At 40.5% G+C, this 14,651-nt stretch overlaps 1 protein-coding gene and 1 pseudogene across 4 annotated transcripts in view; one reads left to right on the forward strand and one right to left on the reverse strand.

Moving 5' to 3' along the window:
- The first annotated feature begins 299 nt into the window (after window positions 1-299).
- The window catches only part of RNF214 (ring finger protein 214), a 59,959-nt gene continuing 45,607 nt past the window's right edge, over window positions 300-14,651 (forward strand). The window contains exons 1-6 of one of the 4 annotated variants that reach the window (XM_024570711.4): window positions 300-437; window positions 1,916-2,031; window positions 4,177-4,687; window positions 5,396-5,455; window positions 9,592-9,732; window positions 12,187-12,326. In XM_024570711.4, coding sequence (XP_024426479.1) covers window positions 1,919-2,031; window positions 4,177-4,687; window positions 5,396-5,455; window positions 9,592-9,732; window positions 12,187-12,326 — 965 coding nt within the window. In that variant the 5' untranslated portion in view covers window positions 300-437; window positions 1,916-1,918. The other 3 variants (XM_024570712.4, XM_024570709.4, XM_024570710.4) reach the window with 3 other exon arrangements.
- LOC112314177 (PRELI domain-containing protein 1, mitochondrial pseudogene) lies at window positions 5,470-8,473 on the reverse strand (annotated as a pseudogene).

The raw sequence follows: 14,651 nt of genomic DNA on the forward strand, positions 1-14,651 counted from the left end.
CCCAGAACCACTGTATTCTTCATGGTGTTCTCTGAAAAGGGCTTCTCGGTTGCGACATTTAAAAACACCTCGTTTCTTTTCTCTCTCTGACTGCCATGGTCCCGACTCTCCCTTTAACCTTTCTAGAAAGGCTTTTCCTTCCACTGGGTCTCCTTCTTTCTCGCGATTGCGTCTCCTCTTTTCCCCGCGTCCCTGGAGAGTCAGGCCACTTGCACCTTAGGGGGCTTCCGTTAAGTCCTCTTCCCTCCGACGGTGCCATCTCTGGTCGCCAGGGGGCGCCATCTGGGGCGGCCGATACCACTGCGGCCTCTCCTATCCGGGCCTTGCCTCGCCCCCTCCGCTCGTGCCGCCGGAAGTGGGAGGTGTAGCGCGCGGACCAGCGCTCGACCCCTCCCCCCGAAGCCCGGCCGCCCCCTCCCCCCGCTCCGCCCGCTCAGGTGCGTCCTGACCCTCCCCCTCTTCCCTCCCCGGGGTGAGGAACTCGGGGGGTGTGCTCGGGCAGACGCGCGGGCGGGGGGCTGCGACGCCCGGAGACGGGAGTTGAGGTGGGGGGCGTGGAGGGTGCATTGAGGATGCGGGCGGAGGTCCTGGCCTAGAAGTGGCACGGGAGCTGGCCAGGGGGTGCTGGGCGGAGGCGGAGGCCGGCTTAGGTAGTCGGAGGGCGGCCGTGGCCACCCGGCGCTGCTTTCACCCATTGTCCCCTTCGCGTTCGTCCCCCGTTCTCCCCGGAGGACCCGTTGCCTAAACCATCGCCGCCTCGCGTGTGGTCGCCGCCAGGTTGCGGTGCGGAGGAGATTCCCTTGGTACTTTCGACATTCCACGCTGCAGACCGGTGTACCTGCCCCCTACTCCCTGGACTCTCTAGCACGGAGTTGCATGTATGACCCGTGCCCTGTCGTTTCGATTTACCGGGCACCAAGGATCCCCGGTCCCTGGGTAGTTTGGGGGCAGGATGTTTGCATCTGAGGAAGCAGTTACGGCGATTTGGGGGCCCATTTTCTCCTAGGAAGTTTGTATAATGCGGGAAAACTGAGGCACAGGGAATCTCTGGCTTGTGACTGACGTGTTGACACAGCTGTCTTCGTACTTGCCCTACGGGCTCTTGAAGGGTCGAGGGTGTATAGTTGTGATTATAACTAAAATTTTTAAAATAAAATTTAAACTAACCCTGTTACACCACCTTCCCCCAATGTATATTTTTTCCCAGACAGGGTCGTGAGTTTGTCCTGCAACATAAAAGATAAGGTGGCCGTTTGGTCTAAAAAGTTCATCTATCCCGGTTCCCTTACTTGGATTGTCTTGTTTTCAGCTCATTTTCATGCTGGCATAACCTAGATTCTCATACTCTTTTGCACCCCTCTAGTAACTGTGAAGAGTCTGTACTTTACTCAGTCAGTGGTTGTCAAACTTTTCCCATCCATGGATACTTGGGTTGCCCAATATAATATTGCTTTTCTTTCACACAGAAAACACCTCCCTAAAACTTCTTTCAGTGGAGAATGCTTTTAATGTAACATCAATAAAATGATTTAAAAGCGTATGATATTAGGCCAAAAAATGTATCTTGTAAATGATACTAGGTAAGGTAGATATGTGGACCATTTGAAAGAGTCTCGCAAACTCTGGTCTAATGTAAATGACTGCATTTTTGCAAAAGTGAAGAAGGCTGCACAGACTCCTCTGTTTATATAAATATGGTGCTTCCTGAGGATTGATGTCCACTGGGACCTATTGCGTGCACTGGCTCTGTTAATACCCTACTATAGAGTAAATGCTCTTAAATATTTTCTCCTGGAGCTCAACTTTGTTTCTTTCCTGGAACAACTAACTGTTTTGTGGGCATTCTGAGGGGAAAAGATACATTTGTTTTAAAAACTTGAAACTTGTGGCCTGTAATTTGTTTCTGAATGTGCAGAGCATGATGGCTGCGCCTGAGGTGGCTGGTGCGGTAGACAATGCCCCCAATCCTCCGGAACCCTCCTCTGGTGTCTGTGCTTCCAAATCAGACGAAGGTCTCCTCGGTGCTCTAAGGTAATGTGTGGGTTCTTGACTGGAAGCTGTGTTTCCGTTAAAGGGCTTTTGAGCTGGGCTGCTTATAGGAGTGTAGCTGCTCTTTTCTCTTTTTGGCTTTAGTAGCACTGCACTGCACTAGTTTAAGCTTTTTAAAGGTAGGGACTGTCTGATTTATATTTTTATTTCTGGTACATAACACAGCGTCTGACACTTAGCAGACATGCTAAATGTTTATTGAATATAGATTAGAATACAAGGGGTCAGACTCATCCAAAAATGCAAATATTTCTTCACTCTGTCCTACATGGATTATATGCTCATTTAACGACATGTTTATATATTACACGTACATATATACACATATACATCTTCTGTGTAATATATACAAAGATACATGTGTATGCACATATATATATGTGTGTTTGTATTTATATAGCTGTAGCTACCTATAGATAGATAGCTTTGGTAATATGGTTTACTGCTTCATGTATATATTTTGCCGACCACCTGCACTCTTGAGGGCAGGAGTTATGATTATCCAACCTTATATCTTATAGTGCTTGACACAGTGTATGCACAGTGTTGTACTGAATCAACTGTATACTCTACTTCAGCTCTTTCCTAGAGTACCTAGGACCTAATGCAATAGATAATACGGTACTAATAGCTTTTTATGTATTAACACATTTAATCCTCCCTATAATCCCAGGAGGTAGGTGCTAATATTATTATTCCCATTTACAGGTGAGGAAACTGAGACACAGAGAGGTTAGTAACTTGCCCAAGGTTACTAAGCTATGTTGGAGTCAGGGTTTGAACCCAGGCTTGTCTGACAGCAGAGTACTTAACAAATATTCGTTTAAATGAAGAGAAGTTTGTTAGTAAATGGGTAATGGGGAAAAATGTTAAGTAAACCTCACCATAAACTTGGATCTTCAATTTATGAATAAAATCAGCCACATACTACTAATGATAGTAATACCAGTTAAGGTTTATTGAGTGTTTACTATGTGACAAGCACTGTACTAAATACTTAAGATGCATTATTTCACGTAATCCTATTATTTCACAATAATCATATTAAGTAGGTGATAATATTTCTATTTTACAAATGGAGTTAAGTAATTTGCCCAGAATCAAACAACTAGTAAATAGCAAGTCAGGATTCACATCTAGGTACTTTATATGCCCAAATTTGTAATTCATTGCCCTCCTCCCAACTCTTCAATTAACTCCCAGCAAGGGATCAGCTTGAGTATTTAAAGATTTTCATATTACACAATGCTCTCAGTTGTTTTATTTTGAGCAGCAAGTGCTATTAAGGAAAGAAAGGTATAGTGACCTGAAGCTTCAGTGTATGCTAGTTTGGGGTTTTTAAAAAAAAGGTAAAGAAATTTAACACAGATTTAGCCATTATTCTTTTGTGAAAAACTTAACAGTTGCAAATGTTGAATGTCATTGTAAATAGATTTTAAAGATTTCTTAAAAACCAATACGTGAAGTTGCTGTGATAAACAGTAAAACAGTTACCCCAGTGTTGTGCATGTGTGTCCTTGTCTGGGATAGAATTTCTACTTACAGCTTCAATTTTTGATTCAAAATTGTTTGTACTTAAGACAGGTCAAAGTGAAGATGCTATGCTCTGGAAAACTGTCGAAGAACCTAAAAAGTGGTTCTGGTCAGAGATCTGTATAGTGATTTAGAGTGAAAATTATTTGTGTGAAACGTGAGAGTGGAATAAAAACAACAGTTCTAAATTAATATTTTATTTGTTAAAATATGTGTAACTAAATACATGTAACAAAATGAAATATTCTAACATTAGGCTATTTCATTTGTATTATTCCTAAATATTAGGAATACTAATAATTGAATAATAATTATTCAATTTGATCTTCAAAAAGATTTTGAATCTTCAGAGTCACTTATGTGTAGTCATTTACTATAGACTGTCTCCAAAATCCAGGTTCTTAACCACCAAGGTCTACTCTCTGTATGTGGGGTAAAATCACTGGATAGAAACTAAGTTCTTTTTCATTTTGATAATTTGGGGGGGGTTTATATCTAGTCTTGTTCTTTTAGAGGTTACATGAAAAGTATTATATATTTAGTCCTCTTTAAGATTGGGTGAAGAGAGAAACTTTTTATCTTATGTTTTGGTAGCCCCAAAGACCCTGCACAGAAGCACAAGAACTCGCCTCTGTCAAGTGTAAGTAGCCAAACGATAACCAAGGAGAATAACAGAAATGTCCATTTGGAACAGCCAGAGCAGAATCCTGGTTCATCAGCAGGTGACACTTCAGCAGCGCACCAGGCGGTTTTAGGAGAAAACTTGGTAGCCACAGCCCTTTGTCTTTCTGGCAGTGGGTCTCAGTCTGATTTGAAGGACGTGGCCGACACAGCAGGAGAGGAGGGGGACACATGCCTCCGGGAGAGCCTCCACCCTGTCACTCGGTCTCTTAAGGCAGGGTGCCGTACAAAGCAACTTGCCTCCGGGAATTGTTCTGAAGAGAAATCCCCACAAGCCTCCGTCCTAAAGGAAGGTAGCAGGGACGCAGGCTTGGATTTCCGACCTGTAGTACCTCCAGCAAATGGGGTTGAAGGAGTCAGAGTGGATCAGGATGATGATCAGGATAGCTCTTCCCTGAAGCTTTCTCAGAACATTGCTGTACAGGTCAAGTATCAAGTTTCTACTATTAAAATGGAATTTGGGCTTTTTTTTTTTTTTTTTTTTTTTTTTTTAGGGTAAGAGCTATTTCTTCACAGTTGGTGGAGAACTACTCTTTATTGTTTTTTTTGTTTTTTTGTGTTTTTTACCAACAACTTTCATACTATTTCCATTTGGTGCTATGTGATGACTTCATTCTGGTGTTCAGTAAATAAGAAAGCCAGGAGCCATTGTCTAATTGTGGTGACTAGGAACTTTATGATCTACACATAATCTCTTTCACTGAGTAGTTGATGAGTGTAGGTCATTCGCATTCATATTTCCCATCTTTGTCCTTGCAGGAGGAATCCTTGTTAATTCTCTGACCTACATCTTAAGAAGTACAATGTATCCTGCCTTGTAGTGACTGGTGTGCTTTGTTGTAGGAGGAAAGATGGGTACCATAGGTTGTAGGGGGCAAAATTCCAATCTCAGACTTGAGGCTGTCTCTCTGTTAGTTGTTGGGTTTTGTTCAGGTTATTTTGTGGGATAAGTGCTCACTGCAGTGTGGATGTCAGTGTCTGTTTGCCAGAACTACAGCGCTTCTCTCGCCGTGAAGCCAGTGAGTTAGTGTCTTAGTTACTTGTGGCAGATTTCTAGGTGAAAGTACTAGAGTAATTCTTCCCCTTAAAATGTCACTGAATGGCTCTGAATATATTGTTTCTTTCTTTATAGACTGACTTTAAGACTGCTGATTCAGAGGTAAACACAGATCAAGATATTGAAAAGAACCTGGTAAGTAGGTAAACTGTCATTGTTGATATATAAAACCATTAGCTCAGAAAATCTAGAGTCATAAGATATCAGTTGGAAAAGGTGCAGGAACCTCCTTTATACAATTCCTGATGGATAGTCAGCTAACTTCTAAATGATCACTTCCAGAGATGGGAAGCTTACTGCTCTCAAAGCAGCCTGTTGCGTTTTTAAAATAGTTCTTATTGTTAGATCTCATTCTGACGTGAGGAAAGAATCTCTAAGACTTGTTATAATTCTCTCTTGAGCTATGTAGAGTAAATCTAAATCCTCTTGTTAGTGCTACATATTTTTTGGAGAGGTGGGGCCACTGATTGAATTCAACAAATATTTATTGAGTTCATATTATGTGCTAGATATTGTTCCACGTACTTGGGACACATCAGAGAACAAAACAAAGGTCCCTGCCCTCATGGAGCTTACCGTCTAGTGTTTATGATCACTTTGCCTGCATGCTGCCTGTGACTCCATGCAAGTCACAGCACCTCTCTGTGCCTCTGTCCTCAGCTACTTGATGCAGGAAGAAGCAAGCCCAGCCCTGATGTGGGTAACATGTCTGGTGCACTGTAGATGCCAAACAAGACACTGCACTCCCAAACTACCACCCGTACAGTAGATCAGGCTGGAAGTTGACTTTTAATAATAAAGTACAAGTGAGGAGGGCAGAGGGAGTGGAGCCGGGTGGTCTGGTGTGCTGCAGCGCACCAGGGCTTGCTTGGGCTGGCTACACCAACTGCTGCTGCTGCTGTTGCTGCCTGGGTGCTGCCTTGCTGGCAAGGTCCTTGGCCTTGTCTTTACTGCCAATGCCATCTCCTCTGCCTTCTCCTTGGCTTCCTTGGCTGTCTCTCAAACTAGGGTCTTGGAAGGGGCCTCACCGTGCACCTTGGCCAAGATATATTCAAAACCCTTCATTATCTTGGTTACATTGCTTTTGAACTGGGTGAGGGCAAATTCCTGGACAGCTCTGAAGACGCCATATAAGCTAGAGGAGACCCATCCTTCCCAGCGGATTTCCGTCCAGCTGCTATCAGTTCACACAGTAAACACATCATTTCTCCACCACCAGCAGTTGGGCATGGTTGATGTTCCATGTGAAGGTGATCATGGTCTGGTTCTGTGGTCCACAATAAGATCCTCTAGTATGTACACCGAGTGAGCAACATTGGCAGGAACAGGACCTTGGCCTAGTGGGGCCTCTTGTGGATCTCGGCAGGAGTCTCTGGGACAGGATCTGTGAGTCAGGGATCATCTCTTGGTGCACTGAGTCTTCTGTCAAGACATATTTGCTATAGGGGTTTGGGTACCGCTGCCGGAAGGTGGCGAACACTTGATCCCAGGAACTCCCGAGCATGCCGTGGCCCAGGAAATACTTCACCATCATCCCCAGTAGAGGCAAGCTCAGCACCTGCTCAGCATCAAGGGTGCAAGGTGGGGCGGGAGGGAGGCCTTGTGCACAGGTGGTGGCATGCAGAGGCCAGGTTGGGTTCGGCACACACCCACCAGCTTTGCAGCTCAGTCACCACCAGTCCATGCCCCACAAGCTGTCGCCACCATAAGAAGATGTCCAATAGCCCTACATAGTTTTGAAGTTTTGTTTTTCCTTGCTGCTGCTGCTTAACTCTCAGGACTGAACCTTTCTAGGTGAAACATCCCCAGATGTTTTATTTTGTTTTAAGATTTGGTTTATTTTTAGCGAGAGGGGAAGGGAACGAGAAAGAGAGGGAGAAACACATTAATGTGTGGTTGCTTCTTGCACACCTCCAACTGGGGTCCTGGACTGCAACCCAGGAATGTGCCCTGACTGGGAATTGAACCGGCGACCCTTCGGTTTGCAGGTTGGCACTCTATCTACTGAGCCATACCAGCCAGGGCCCCAGATGTTTTTAACAGGCCTTTTTTCTTTATGTGATAAGTTTCAGTCCTTTCATCATCCTGGTTACCTTTTTATCCAGACATGTTCCATCTTTTCAATATTTCTTTTGAAATGTGATACTGAAAACTAAATGTAATAATCCAGACAGAGTATAATTACTTCATAATACAATGGGACTCTCATTCTCTAGCTCTCATTCTACACACTATTTCATAAGCTGTTGCCTTATTTTGGCAGTCACATCACTTTCAGTCAAACTCCATCAAGTCTTTCTCTCATGTATTATTTAGTTGTAGCTTTCCATTTTATTCCTAGGTAATTAGTTTTAAAAGCTTAGAGAGAGAGAACCCTGAGCAGGGTGGCTCAGTTGATTGGATGTTGTCTCTGAAAGCAGAAGGTCGCTGGTTTGATTCTATTCCTGGTCAGGGCACATGCCTGGGTTGTGGCCTGGCCCCCAGTCAGGGCGTGTGTGAGAGGCAACTGATTGCTGTTTTTCACACATCGATGTTTCTTTCCCTCCTTCCCCTCTTTCTAACAATAAATAAATAAAATCTTTTAAAATATGGGCACAGATATACACAAATATTAAAAAAGAACCTTGGAGAACTTCACATTTATCTTCGTTACAATGGTCTCCTTTATGTATCACTCGTATTTTGGGGCAAAAACTTCTACCCCTTAAGTGAATGCCTATCTAAATGTACATTTTTCAAGAGGATGGATAATGCTGGAAAAGCCACCTTGGATCAGGAAGTTGTCTTTAGGGTAAGATGTGTTAATTGAATGGAAAAAAGGAAAAGTGCTTGTAGTAACCAGATAAGAAAGTGAGTATGTGGAGCATGTTGAAGAAATTTAGAGGCAGATGGAAAGAGATAAGTTATTGGAGTATATTAATCAGACAAGGCCAGTAAAAACTTTTCAGTAGAGAGTCGCAACTCAGGAGTTGTTAATAACAGGCTGGTAATAAGATCCTAGAGATGAGAGACCTCATGGAGGTATTCTGGGTAGAAGAGAACCTCCAGAGAAAGTCATCTTTTCTCGAGCACTTATGCTAATCTGTTTATTTACATAGAGTATTCATTTTGGTTCCCACAGTTTAAGATGGGGTTTGGATGACTATATAGCAATTGAAGGGGCCAACTGAAGTTATAAATACACTTTAGTATCAGTCTGAACCAGGTGGAAACTGGCAATCAGTTGGGCCAAAAGAGGCCCAGGGCTGTGTTTTGTTTGGCTGTCTTCTTTTGGGTGGTGCAACCTACAATTTTTTAAAAAGGCAGTGGAACTAGGCAGGTGTCAAGCTTGGCAGCAATGCAAGAAACTTGGCTCCTGTTCTTTTTGCTCTCCTTTTCATGCATTTATGGTAATTGTGCACTCCCTTATGCCTATGTGTTGTAAATTGACCCTCTGTAAGTTTTAGTGTCCCTTTGAAAGGTGACCATGGCTATTCTTGATTTGCTGACTTGAGGGAGGCAGAGCTGAATTGTGGTCCTTGGTTCTACTCCCAACTTTATATGAGAGCTTGCTGCTTTGCTCAATCTGAATCCCAAGTTCTCTGTGCCTCTTAGTGGGTCTCTCAGTTTTCAGAGCTAATTATGTAAGAAATCCTGTTTCTGGATGCATTTTGGTAGGTGATATGTTCTTTGTTTTTGCCCATTCTTTTCTTCTTTATCTTAATGAATGATAAAATACCTCCTTCCTCTTATTCCCTAGAGTTGGGATTGGCAAACTTTTTCTATAAAGGGTGAGAGAATAAACATCTTAGGCTTCATGGGCTATGTGGGCTCTGTTGTAACTACTCCGCTCTGCTGTTGTAGGGTGAAAGCAGCCTGTAAGCCATTGGCTATGGCTGTATTCCTATAAAACTTCTATTTACAAAAACAGGCAATGGCTGGATTTGGCCCACAGGCTATAGGTTGCCAACTTCTGCTGTAGAGCAGTTTTGTACAGTAGAACTCCCTGTAATGATGGAAATCTTCCCTACCTGTGCTGTCCGGTATGGTAGCTACTAGTCACATGTAGCTATTGAGCACTCTGGATATGGCTAGGAGACTGAAACTAATGAGATAAATGGATTAATTTCTTTGTTTAATTAGTTTAAATTACCATAGCCACATACGGCTAGTAAGCTACATATTGGACGCCATAACTGTTGAGCTCTGCATAGCGCCTTGAGCAGGCACCTGGGGAATGTTTCTTGTAATTAAATTGGGGGACCACACTTTCCTTCTGTTGTTAACAATAGGATAAAATGATGACAGAGAGAACCCTGTTGAAGGAACGGTACCAGGAGGTCCTGGACAAGCAGAGGCAAGTGGAGAATCAGCTCCAAGTACAATTAAAGCAACTTCAGCAAAGGAGAGAAGAAGAAATGAAGAATCACCAGGTATTCTGTTTACATTATGATTGTCAGTAATTAAAGCTGTAGTCCCTAATCAAACTTTAATTTTGTTTCCAAATTAGTAGAACTAGAAAAGCAGTATTTAACCTTTTAATGGTTATTGTAGAATTTTAAGGATAAAAATAACCTTTGAGGTCATCTTGTTCAAACTCTGACTTGTCTTTTAGTTCAGAGAGAAAAGGAAGGTTTATTTAATATAGCTTTTTGACATAATTGATAGTCTACCTAGAAAATCATTTGATTAGACCATTTTGTCACATCACATTAAAAAATACTATACTAGGCAGATTAAAAATCTACATATAAAAATTAGAAAAATCTTTCAAATTAGAAAAATATTTAGGTAATATTTATAAAACCTCAAGTTGTAAGAGGTCATTTTAAGCCAGGCAGAAAACCCAGAAGCCATAAAAAAATTAATCAATTTAATTATATGTAATTAAAAATTTTTGATACAGCAAATGATAAAAAAAACAGTCAAAAAGATCAATGTTAGGCTGAGAGAAAATATTTGTAGTACATCTGATGAAGGGTTTAATATCCGTGACACTCTGAAACTCCTATAAATTTGTGGTAAAATCAAATAATCTAGAAAAACCACAAAAGGTTATTGTATTAGCTCCCTATTGCTGCTGTAACAAATTACCATGAATTTAGTGGCTTAAAACACACAAATTTATTATCTTACAATTTTTATAGGTCAAAAGTCCAACATGATGTCACTGGGTGAAAATCATGGTGTCAGCAAGGTCGTATTCCTTTCAGGGGGCTTTAGGAGAGGAAATGCTTCTCTGCATTTCCAGCTTATAGAGCCTGTGAGCATTCCTTGACTTAAGGCTCCCTTCTCCATCTTCGAAGTCAGAAACATTGCACCTCTGACCATTCTTCTCTAATCACATATTCCTGGGGTCACAATAGGGACAGGTTTTTTCATTTTTAAAGACCCATGTTGTGATTAGTTTGGGCCACCCAGATAATCCAGGATTACCTTCCCATTTCAAGATTCTTACCCAGGTCACATCTGCAAAGTTTCTTTTCCCATGGAAGGTAACATATTCACAAGTTCCAGGAATTAGAATGTGCATATATTTTGAGGAGAGGGACTACTATAGACAGTAATTCACAGAAGAGGAAAAGCAAATAGGTCATAAATACATGAAAAGAAGCTCAGCCTCACTGGTATTTATTCATTCACTCAGCAAATGTTTTTTGAGTTCCTGATCCAGACTCTGAAGATTTAGTGATGAACGAAACATGTTCTCTGCCTCCATTGACTACTTCTTCTAGTTGGAGGAGACAGACAGTAAAAACAATAAAGAATGGGGGTTAGGGAAATGCTCATTACAATTATTAGATACCATTCCTCCTTCTCACCCAAAGGACTGGTAAAAATGAAATAAGTTGTCAAATGTGAGGAAAATGAACTCTTTTCAGACATGGGTAGGAGTATGAATTGTTATGACCTTTTTGGAAAAGTTACTAGGAATTGTCAGTTAAAATTTAAAACGTACACATACTGTGACCTAGCAGTTTCATTGTTAAGAATCTATTCTACAGAAATGAAAGCTTTTGTATGAAAGTATATACATCTTGAAGGTTTATTATAGTACTGTTTTTAGTTCCAAAAAACTGGAATTAACCTGAGGGACTCAGTAGAGAATGGTTGGATAAATTGCATATTTGTGCATTATGTCATATTATGCAGCTATTTTCGAGTTAGTTGTATATTGACAATATGTTCATTTCAAGTGTAAAAAGCAGGATGCAGAATAATAAAATGACCTCTTAAAAAAACAAAAAAACAATGAAATACCTAAGTATACACATGTTGTGTGAGAATGGTAAAAAATGTGAAAAGTACAAAGCAATACATTGATTACTTTATGGATGGAGTTGGTGTGCATTAGGGAGTAACTTAACTTTTTATTATTTCTCATTGTGTGTGTGTGTATATAGATATACACACACACACACACACACATATATACTTGTTAAATAGTAAGAAAAGAAAAACTAACCTCACACATAATAAAGTGGAACTGTAACAAAACAAGACAAGACCATGCTTGTTGAAAGTAACAAACTGCCACCCTGTGCAAGAATACCTTTCTCAACGTTCTTGACAGGTTCATTCAGCCGTATTTGAACACCAGTAATGGAGAGCTTATTGCTTCAGAAGGCAGTAAATTTCGTTTTTGAATAGTTAGAAACTCTTTTCTCCTGTTAAATTGAAATCAGTTTTATTTTAACTGTCTTCCTTACATCTAAATACTGGCTTCTGGAACTACTCATCAACCAGATTCCTTCAATTCAGTTTGAATTTACTAAAGTCAATATGTTAATTTGTGATAGTTGAAAATAACTAATAATTTATTAGACCAAAATAACTAATTTATTTCCTTCTTTATTTGTGTGTGACTATAATTGTATGGGACTCAGGAGATATTAAAGGCTATCCAGGATGTGACAATAAAGCGAGAAGAGACAAAGAAGAAGATAGAGAAAGAAAAGAAAGAGTTTTTGCAGAAGGAGCAGGATCTGAAAGCTGAAATTGAGAAACTTTGTGAGAAGGGCAGAAGGTAAATGGTGCTATTAAGAGTAAAAAACCTATGTGTATGTGCATAAGAGCCAGTCCTGTTTGTATTTCCAGTTTCCTTTCAGTCTAATTTTTATTTCAAAAACAAGTACACAAATAAATATCCTCTAATGCTTATAGCTTTTGGAATAAAAGCAGCTAATTGTTGGGTCCCAGGTTTGATCAAGATTTTGATATGCATCTAACACTTATTTTACTTGCTTTAAAACTTGATTTTTTTTTTAAGTTTACGCTATGAGAATACTTTGATTATATTTATGCTATTCAACACCAAAAGCAAATTTCAAAGAATAACATTGTAAGCTGTTTAGAAAGAATTATTTAGTGGATCTGTATCCTCTTCTGGGTACTGGAGCAAGAGTAAGGTGGGCATAGAAGTCAATAAAATTTTCAGTTTTTCAAGTTTCTTAATCTGAGCTGTTTGGAAATCAAGATAGCTCTGAAATACTGTGATTTACTGTGAAATACTGTGATTTAAATTCTACTAAAACACATTTTTATTTATCAAAAAAATCTTGGCTTGCTAATGTGTGAATGAGCTAAGTGAAAAGTAGCAAGCTCATTTGGCTGAATCATTTTCCAAGTATGAAAGATGATTATAAAAGGTCAGCATGAGAAAGAATGTTTGGAAGAGGGCCTAAAGACCCATCAGTTGTTGTGTTCAAAATCTAGTGATGGTGATTAGAAGATGGATAAGTTGTCCACAATGACTCATATGCCAGCAGTTATAAAGAGTGTATTAGAAGCAGAACACTGTAGTAGGCTTATTGATCAAAGCAGCTGCCACCACCACCCATCAAGGCCATTGCCTTTATAGTCTGCATGGGGAAGATGAGGCCTGGATAGGCACATGTAAGCAGCTTAGCAGTGGGTATCTTAAAGAGCAGAAATTGGGAAGGTAAGTTTGTAATTTTATTCTAAGCTCCATACAAGATTTCCTTTTGATGTGTGCTCTATGCACTCTACATATTTCTATCTTCTTTACCATCTGGTTTGATAGCTACAATTGGTGATTGATACTAACAATTTTCTGCTTGTAGTCTTGAAGATCTAATTGGGTTTTTTTTTATGTATGTCATGCTTTCTGTCATTCTTTCTATTAAATTTGGGGTTCATTTTTCCAGAAGTAGGAAAAGAAGTCTTCTCTGTGGATCTTTTTTCTAGCAGTGGTATAAGTTTTGTTTAGCATTCCGTTTATGATAGGAACTGCAGGCACAAAATTTTGGTCACTGTATTGGTGTGTTCAGGCTGCCGTGACAGAATACTGTAGATTGGGTGGCTTAAACAACAGAAATTTACTTCCTCACAGTTCCAGAGGCTTGAAGTCCAACATCAACAGTAGGCAGGGTTGGTTTCTGTTAAGACCTTTCTTGTTGACTTGCAGACAAAGCTTCCTTCCTGTTGTGTTCACATGGCCTTTCCTCTATGCATGCACACTTCTGGTGTCTCTTCTTCCTCTAAGGACACCAGTCTTATTGGTTTAGAGTCCCATCCTAATGACATCATTTAACTTTAATTACCTCCTTGAACGCCCTAGCTCCAAATACGCATTGTGAGTTGAGACTATAACATATGAATTAGGGGGGTGGGCACAATTCAGTCCATAATGCACATATTTGCTATTCATAGCTCTTTCATTCATTCATTCATCCAACCTTTATTGAGTATCTACTGTGAGCCAGACAATCTGGGTCTGGAGAATAAAAAGCCCTCAAGGAACCCTGGCTGGTGTGGTTCAGTGGATTGAGCACCAGTCTGCCGACCAAAGGGTTGCTGTTTCGATTCCCAGTTTTTAGGGCACGTGCCTGGGGTTCAGGCCAGGTTCCCGGCGGGGAGCGTGCAAGGAGGGAACCACACATTGATGTTTCTCTCCCTCTTTTTCTCCCTCCCTTCCTCTCTCTAAAAATAAATAAATAAAATCTAAAAAAATAAAAGCCCTCAAGGATTTTATTGTTTAATAGGGGAAATAGGTAAATAAATAGATAATTACAAAACAGCATAATAATACCATGGTAGTGGTGGTATGAAAACATTTACATGAAGCATGTAATTCAGACTGGGTAGTGGGAGTCAGAGAGGATTTCCCAGAGGAAATGATTCCAAAATTGAGTCCTAAAAAGTAAGGGGAAACAAGACCATCAAGCGCAGTGTATCACCTAGGTTTGATCCCAGGTTAAAAAAACTATACAGGACATTTTGGAATAATTAGGAGCATTTGAATATAGACTACATATTAGGTAATACTGTCAAATGCTAAATACTTTGAGTTTGATTATGGTATTTTTGATTATGTAGAAGGTGGTTCTTG

The sequence above is a fragment of the Desmodus rotundus genome, chromosome 5 (assembly GCF_022682495.2).
Source record: "Desmodus rotundus isolate HL8 chromosome 5, HLdesRot8A.1, whole genome shotgun sequence".
Classification (NCBI taxonomy): domain Eukaryota; kingdom Metazoa; phylum Chordata; class Mammalia; order Chiroptera; family Phyllostomidae; genus Desmodus; species Desmodus rotundus.